General features: G+C 35.5%; 2 protein-coding genes across 3 annotated transcripts; one reads left to right on the forward strand and one right to left on the reverse strand.

The window, feature by feature from the left end:
• Positions 1-1,602: 1,602 nt before the first annotated feature.
• Positions 1,603-6,827, forward strand: LOC142524757 (putative monogalactosyldiacylglycerol synthase, chloroplastic). Its single transcript, XM_075628847.1, has 8 exons — positions 1,603-2,315; positions 2,929-3,101; positions 3,731-3,892; positions 3,971-4,112; positions 5,647-5,871; positions 6,107-6,169; positions 6,313-6,387; positions 6,548-6,827. Exons 1-8 carry the CDS (start codon positions 1,833-1,835, stop codon positions 6,770-6,772), a joined length of 1,548 nt encoding a protein of 515 aa, XP_075484962.1. The 5' UTR covers positions 1,603-1,832; the 3' UTR covers positions 6,773-6,827.
• A 139-nt stretch (positions 6,828-6,966) lies between these two features.
• Positions 6,967-8,041, reverse strand: LOC142525194 (early nodulin-like protein 15). Of its 2 annotated transcripts, none has more exons than XM_075629378.1 (2): positions 7,717-8,041; positions 6,967-7,614 (listed from the first exon to the last, which is right to left on the reverse strand). In XM_075629378.1, exons 1-2 carry the CDS (start codon positions 7,889-7,891, stop codon positions 7,265-7,267), a joined length of 525 nt encoding a protein of 174 aa, XP_075485493.1. In that variant the 5' UTR covers positions 7,892-8,041; the 3' UTR covers positions 6,967-7,264. The 2 variants fall into 2 exon arrangements, with proteins under 2 accessions (XP_075485493.1, XP_075485495.1); XM_075629380.1 differs by having other exon boundaries at positions 6,967-7,624.

The raw sequence follows: 8,041 nt of genomic DNA on the forward strand, positions 1-8,041 counted from the left end.
AAGGAGTTGATAAGTAAGAATGGTGCAACTGTGATATGCTCATATAAGAACATGTTTAGTCCTGAATCACATTGAGATGTCAACTCACTGCTAATTGTATCAATGAACCATTGAGGGTCACACAAGTACTAGCTTTCTAGATCCCGTTGAGAAGAAAATTAGTTCAATGTGTTGAACAACTTATAAAGGAGTTTATAAGTATAAGAAAAATTAGAAGTATGACTTCTATAAGGGGAATGCAACTTTTAATTTGTGGAAGTGTTTCTGAAGTAAAAGTTTGCCAAATAAATAATGTATTTGAAAATTGTGATTTTCATAACCATTGTTATGGACTTAATTAAATTTAATTCAAGTGTTGAATTAATTAAACACTAGTAGATCTAGTAGAGTCCAAATAATTAAGTTAATTTAAGTGTTGAATTAATTAAATAACATTGGGTCTTGTAGAGCCCAAATGAAAATAATTATTCAACTAGTGGACTTGAATAAATTCAAGTGAAATTTAATTGATCTCAAATGTGTTTGAAACATTAAAATAATAGTCCATAGTATTTGTAAAAATTACAAACCCAAATAACATGCTAGGGAGGTGAAATGGTGGGAGTCAACTTTTAAATTAAAGACTAGCATGCTTTTGGAATATACAACAATTTTTGTAGAGTCTAGAATTAATTAATTAATTGATTGAGTAACTAAATAAAAATTATTAATTTAAAAAATATATATACATATATATGCATGTATATTTATATATGTTGCATTATCAAAAGTTGATAATAATTTAATTATGTTTGATATTTTCAAGAGTATAAAATATATACCCGAGAGTATTTGAATTGTGAAAAACAGTATCCTGAAAAATTGAAAATCCTGATTAGATCAGGAAGAGACTTTTAATATTATTCAATAGTTGAATTACATACATAACTTTTACACACAAATGTCGTCTACAAAATTTCTCTCTCTCTCCCTCACCATTGGTTGAACCACCCTCCTCCACAACACCCGTCGTTCTGCCACCCCAATGCCGCCATACCACCGCTGGATTTCTGAAATTTTGGTTGTCTAATCTCAACGTAAATTTCGTTTAAATCTCTAATATGATCTATACAATGAACAAAATTTATGATTGTGGACCTGATTAAGAGACTGAAAAAAGTTCATAGGGATTTACAAAAATAGCTATTACTACCTAGACAACGGGATTTTTGGTGTCAACGTTCTTAAATGCAAAGATAAATCAAATCTAAACACACTATAAATAGTTTAAATCATTCTACGCCCAAAGAACGTTTTGAACGTTAAAACAAAAATTTCAAATTTTAGTTATATCTTGGGCGTGAGAAAATGATAATTTACATTATTACAACTCATAATTTCTAATTCTTCTTATAGTACAACTCATAAACTTCTCATTATAAAAAGATGGTTAGAAGAATATTAAAATTATCAATCCATTACATATTAAATAGTTCTCACTTTTAATTCCACAATCTGTATATATTTCAAATAGATATTCAAGAATGGGATATTAATTTAATCATTTTAATTTATTTATTGCAGTTTGACCCCTCACTAAATCCTTTTCTCGTGGTTACCATTTCCCCTCCAAATCCCCTTTATGTTCCCCTCCCCACACTTGTCCCTTACATGGTCTCTCTCCAGCCAGAAACAAAGAATTGAACACAGACAAATTTCACTTCAAGAGCCAATTTTTCTTGTGTTTCCAAGCGAACCCATTTGTCAATCTCTTCAATATTTCAGATAAAATAGGAAGGAGGAAGAAGAAGAAGAAGAAGAAGAAGAAGAAAATAACTGAGAAAACTTTGAGGATGCAGTCTTCTACTGTTACACAAGAACCCACAAATCCGTTTGGTTTTGTATCTCAATTGAGTTCGTTTGTATTCAACCATTCCAGGTTGAATCGTAATGAGAACCCCTTATTTTTGTCGAGCTACTTGTTCTTTGATTCCAAGCAGAAGCCTAAGGCTGTGGCTTCATTAAGTTTAAGTTCCAGAGGTGTTAGTTTCGGAATCAGGAGAGCGTTGAATGACTTCAATAAAGTCATTAGATTCCACTGTGAGCGAATCCCACTTGGTTTTGCTTCTGTTGGGCTTGATTCCGGGGAAAGCAATGGGTTCAAGGATGATGGGAATGGGGTTTTGGAGGAGTCTGAAGAAGGGTGGTTCAGTAATGTTGTGTCAAATTCTCCGAAAAAGGTTTTGATTTTGATGAGTGATACTGGTGGGGGTCATCGAGCTTCCGCGGAGGCTATAAGGGCTGCTTTTAGCGAAGAATTTGGAGATGAGTATCAGGTTAGTGTTTGACTTGATTGAACAGTTAATTCTGTTTGATTGCAGGAATGAAACAATAATGGCCGGTCCGCCGGTGCAGGCACATCTGAAAATCTATGAATTCCCAATTCGAGTTTGGGACGACGCCATAAAAGAACAGGCAATAGAAATTGAGACATTGGGGAGATTTTACCGCAATTTTTCTATATCATTTCTCATACGATGAAGGAGATGACATTATATTATTTATAGAGTAAAAGCAAAAGTGCTTGTAGTAACCCCTACCAGAAAATATCAATAATTTATGTTTAAATCTCTGAGAAGCATTAAGCATATGTTATGCCCCGTGTCTTTTTATCTAGGTTTATTCAGGTATTAAACATGAAAAACATTAGTGGCTTCCCCGATTCAAAAATCTTGATTTAGTCCCTGCATAGTTGATTAATTTGTGTTGATTTAATGTGAAAAACACGTGGTCAGACCTAGAGGATGGGGTAGTTAATGTTAAGGACCTTTCCAAGCTCGACCACCTTGTTGCTTTAGTATTGATGGATTTTTTCTTGCTTTGGCTCAATGTCATTGCTGTGTGTTGTGAATCTTGTTTGCTTGTTATTTATTATTGTTTCTCGTGTAGGTATTTATTACTGATTTGTGGACAGATCACACACCATGGCCTTTTAATCAGTTGCCAAAGACTTACAACTTTCTCGTGAAACATGGTTCATTGTGGAGATTGACATATTATTTTACTGCTCCTCGTCTTATTCATCAGTCCAATTTTTTTGCAACTGGAACTTTTATAGCCCGGTGAGTCTACTTTTCTGTTTTATTGACTATGATATAAATAGTATGGTTGTTTTATTTCACCACAAACAAAGCGTACAACTTTTCATCTTATAGTTGCGTTGGGCTTATAGGTTATCCCTGGCTGATTGAAATTTCATCATAATGGTTGTGTAGCGTGTAATAACGCCAATCGTTGTTGATTTAATGTAATTTGAGTTGTGCATTTTTTCCCTTTGTGAATTGATGATCTATTTGTTTTTCCTGAGGTAAATAGGATAAGTATATGTGTTTTTTCCTTTTGAGTACTGGAATAATTTGAATTTCCTAACTATTTCCGCTGTCGCGGAGTCATAGAACTTTTGATGTTGAAACTTATTTATGTGATATTACGAAAATATTGGCATCAGCTTTCGGTGCCTTTGTATCACAACATGTGTTGTTGAACCTTGGTGATCAGTTTCTTGTTTATATGCCATGTGAAATTATTTTATTTCCTTTCCCATCTATGATCTTAATTTGCAGTTTTAGTAAATCTTTGTGGTATCCAGGCCGGTTTTTTTGCTACTTCTTGTTCATCCTTAGGCTACTACATCATAATATTCTTTCTCGTTCCTCGATTATTTTAATCTTCTTTTAAAAACTGTTGCTAGAGAGGTTGCCAAAGGACTGATGAAATACAAGCCAGATATTATTATCAGCGTTCATCCTTTAATGCAACATGTACCCCTTCGTATTTTGAGGACGAAGGGCCTCTTAAAGAAGATCGTTTTTGCCACCGTGATAACGGATTTGAGCACTTGTCATCCGACATGGTATGTGTAGCAGCCATTTTTATGTTATATCATGCGGGATTCAGTATAGATTTGATTTGTTCTGTTGCCACATTGTAGGTTTCACAAGCTTGTGACAAGATGCTATTGCCCGTCGGAAGAGGTATCAAAACGAGCACAAAGAACTGGTCTTCAGCCTTCTCAAATTAAGGTTTATGGCCTTCCTGTGCGGCCCTCATTTGTAAAGCATGTTCGTCCGAAGGTAGGTACATTTTGCTTTTGCCTTTTTTCTGGTTAGTAAATTTTTCCCTTTCCCAGTGAAATTGTCGAGGAAAAATTAAAAGGTTAATTTGAGCATGATCTTAAGGTCAAAACTAATATTTGGAAATATGTTAATTACTTAATAAGTTATTGGCAAGTTAGAAGATAATTGGACAGCTGAAAGTAAGATTAGGGCTAGTTTGGATACACAGATACTTGGCTTAAAAAAGGAGTTCATAAAGCTTGGTTTATTTCAGCGACTTCTACCAAAAGCAGAAGTATTTTTGTGTTCTGAGAGAATTGTTGGAGAAAGCTCTTTTAGCTTTTAAAATAAAGTTGATGCAGAAGCCCAATAGCCAAATTTTCTAACCTTTGGCCTTTATATATATTTTAAAACCATTTATATACTACAAAGCATAAAGCAAACATTTATCAATTCACATGCTCTAAAACAATCTTCCAAAATATTTTTATATCCGCCAGCACAATCATTACATTAAATTCAACTTTTCATTATTCCTCAGAAATACTCTATCATTATATTATATTTTAAAAAATTTAATACTTCTTATACCGTTAAAAACTTCTTATACCATTGAAATAACAAGATATATTGGATGTGACATATATAATGAACAAAATTTGATGATGACACCTACTGGAAAAACATGTCTCCTTTAGAAAATATAACCAAACATATAAATCGCATTTTTCAATACATTCTTCCATACTGTTAACATTTTCTGAAACATATTTTCCAACCCACAAAAACATTGCCAACTATGATATCCAAATACTCCTAAAATGGCCACGGACCCATTTCATATCAGATACTAATTTCTGGATACAGTTGCTTTTATTGGATATTTGATGGACATACAATGCATACTTCTATAGGCTTAAATAAAAGTATCTGTCGACAGATGACGTGCATATCTATTCAACACAGTTAAGGGTTTTGTTTTGATGTATCCAAAATGATCTATTAGAATTGCCTACTGATATATTTTTCAATATTGCATTTTGAACCCATTAATATTGTTGTATACGTATTATAAATTATAAATCTCTGCAATATTTAATGTATTTATATAACTATGTATGCATGTTGTGTGTGAATGCATAAACCAATCATGTCGTCTATTATATCCTAATTTCCGAAATTTTCATCTTTAAGTATCTGTATTCTGTCATATACGCAGTTTGGTAAGGATTCATGGAACATAGTTGTTACCAAACCTTACCTCTGTTTTTTTAGCAGAAGTGGTCTTCTCCAACGAGATTTTGTTTTCAAACGGACTCTATGCTACTTCTCATAAGAAATTAAATCCATGATGGATGATATTTCGATTAAATCTTTTTTCCGTTAAAATTGGTTTTTCGTTGTTCCCCAAGTGGATTACAATTGTTCAGGCATTTGTGGTTCTGATCTCCGTCTTTGTATGGTGTATATATATAGATTTGGTGTTTTTGTTATATGATCGACAATCATATAGATAATCTTTCACCAATGCAATAATGTTTCTATACTTTAGGATGAATTGAGAAAGGAGATTGGATTGGATGTGGACCTTCCTACTGTCTTGCTAATGGGTGGTGGTGAAGGAATGGGTCCCATTGAGTCAACTGCTCGTGCTCTTGGGGATGCGTTATACGATGAAGTTAATGGAGAAGCAATAGGCCAGGTTCTTGTGATTTGTGGCCGAAATAAAAAACTTGCCAACAAGTTGCAATCCATTGAGTGGAAGATCAATGTCCAGGTAAATATTTAATGGAAAATACTTGCTTTGGATTTTGCGATTGTCTGCTTCCGTTTCTCAATATAGGTTCTTGCTATATAGAGCTAGGGTAGGTGTGACATTAGTTGTAACGGGGTTGTAGAACTCATGCTTTCAAGAGATTATGTATAAAGTTTGAACTCAGCTAGGGCCCTGTCTGTGATGGGTGCGGCCCTTTTTGCCAGTCACTTACCTACTAAATGTGTTTGCATTTTAGGTGAAGGGTTTTGTCACCAAGATGGAGGAGTACATGGGTGCTTGCGATTGCATTATAACTAAGGTATGCCTAATAATCAAGACTTATAAACTTCCCCTCCCCGATTATTTCCAATCTCCATGGATAGAAAAAGAGCATATTTATTGGAAACATTCGAGGTTGAAAACAATCGATGTTGCCTATTTGACAAATTGGATATTCTGCAGGCTGGCCCTGGAACAATTGCGGAGTCTATGATTCGAGGACTTCCTATAATCCTAAATGGTTACATTGCTGGACAGGTAATAAATTTGTTTTTCTGGAATAATCACCAATTTATGATAATTCCAAGTTACCTGTTTCAATTGTGTTCACTTTCATCGAGTACACCACCCCCCACCCCCCAAAAAAAATCTGCTTTCAATTATATTTGATTTTAGTTTGATCCATATTCTGTTGCAGGAGGCTGGGAATGTCCCTTACGTTGTTGAAAATGCATGTGGGAAATTCTCAAAGTGTCCTAGGGAGATAGCCAACATCGTTTCTCGATGGTTTGGTCCGAAAAGAGATGAACTCGTAACCATGTCTCAAAATGCACTAAGGCTTGCTAGACCAGATGCGGTATTTAAGATTGTTCACGATCTTCACGAATTGGTTGGCAGGGTACCCTTGTATTGTACTGGTTGAACGAACTATTGACACAAATTCGTAATGAAATTTCAATCATATCGTGTTCCTTCAAGCTTTGTAACTTGTTTCAGTTTGGATTTGGTTCTTTTTCAAGAAATTTGATTTGTTGGCCAGTTGGAAAAGCTGGGATGGTGCATTTTGATATACATAGTGCAATGATTTAAAAGAAAGAAGAAGAAGAAGAAGCGACGGGCTTTTCCAACTGGTCTCACCAATTTCAATTTTCAAAATTTTCGATCCTCCTGGCATGTCTTTTTTGTAAGAAAATAAAAGGAAGGAGAGACATACATTCCATATTGGGAAACGTGGCTTTTCAGTACAATTTCCCAATTGATTTATTTTATTTGACTGGCTTCTTTTCTTGAATCCAATGAATAAATTGCTATTAATTCATGTGGAATCTCAATTACATAGAATTCTAAAAATAATCCCTTAACCAAAGAAACAGCCCACCTAGATTCTACCATCCCCCAGGACTCCTCGCCTCGCTCACATCACAAAAGACCTCACCAGCGCCGCGAAGAAACCCATCACAAGACCACCCTTCAACATCCCACCACCACTAGTTGGAGCAATACCCTCAGAATTCTCCGACGAAGAAGCCGGAGAACCACCCATAAATCGGCTGTCTCTCTCAGATATCACCACCACAATAATCTTCTGCCCGTTCACGCAGTATTCCTGCTCCCCACAGATGAAGTAGAACGGCCCCGATCTCTCCAGCTTCACTGTCGTATTTCCGCCTCTGTAGCTTTTGATAGGACTCGACGTATTGCATGCCAGGTAGTCTCCTTTCGTCACCAGCAACACCGAGTCTTTCGAGACATCGTACTCAAACACTGCAGAACTCTAGAGAAGAGAAATCAGAATTTCCAAAAAAAAACCCCGACACTGTTAACAACAAATAATTTGATCCAATGAGCTGAAAACTCTGTACTTACCCAAAGAATCCCCGATGACGAAACGCGATTTCTCCGACCAGCGATTGAGAGAATCAGCTTCCGGGGCAGGAGTTCTCCAAGCATTATCTTTCCCGCCTACTATGTACACTGTAGCTTCCGAGAAGCTCAAGAACAATGCTGCAGAAATCCTGGTTCTTGAAAAACAACCAGCCATTTTTTCTGATGCTAAAATATGGAGATTGTACAGCTGCAAGAAAATTTATCAATTTTCAATTTTAGAAGAGCCAAAGAGAGAGACGGAGGATTCATAGTCAGAGAGACGGAGAAAACTCCGCCGAAATATATAGCGGCGGAAGAGGGTTAG

Source organism: Primulina tabacum, chromosome 14, assembly GCF_025594145.1.
Source record: "Primulina tabacum isolate GXHZ01 chromosome 14, ASM2559414v2, whole genome shotgun sequence".
In the NCBI taxonomy this organism is placed as follows: Eukaryota; Viridiplantae; Streptophyta; class Magnoliopsida; order Lamiales; family Gesneriaceae; genus Primulina; species Primulina tabacum.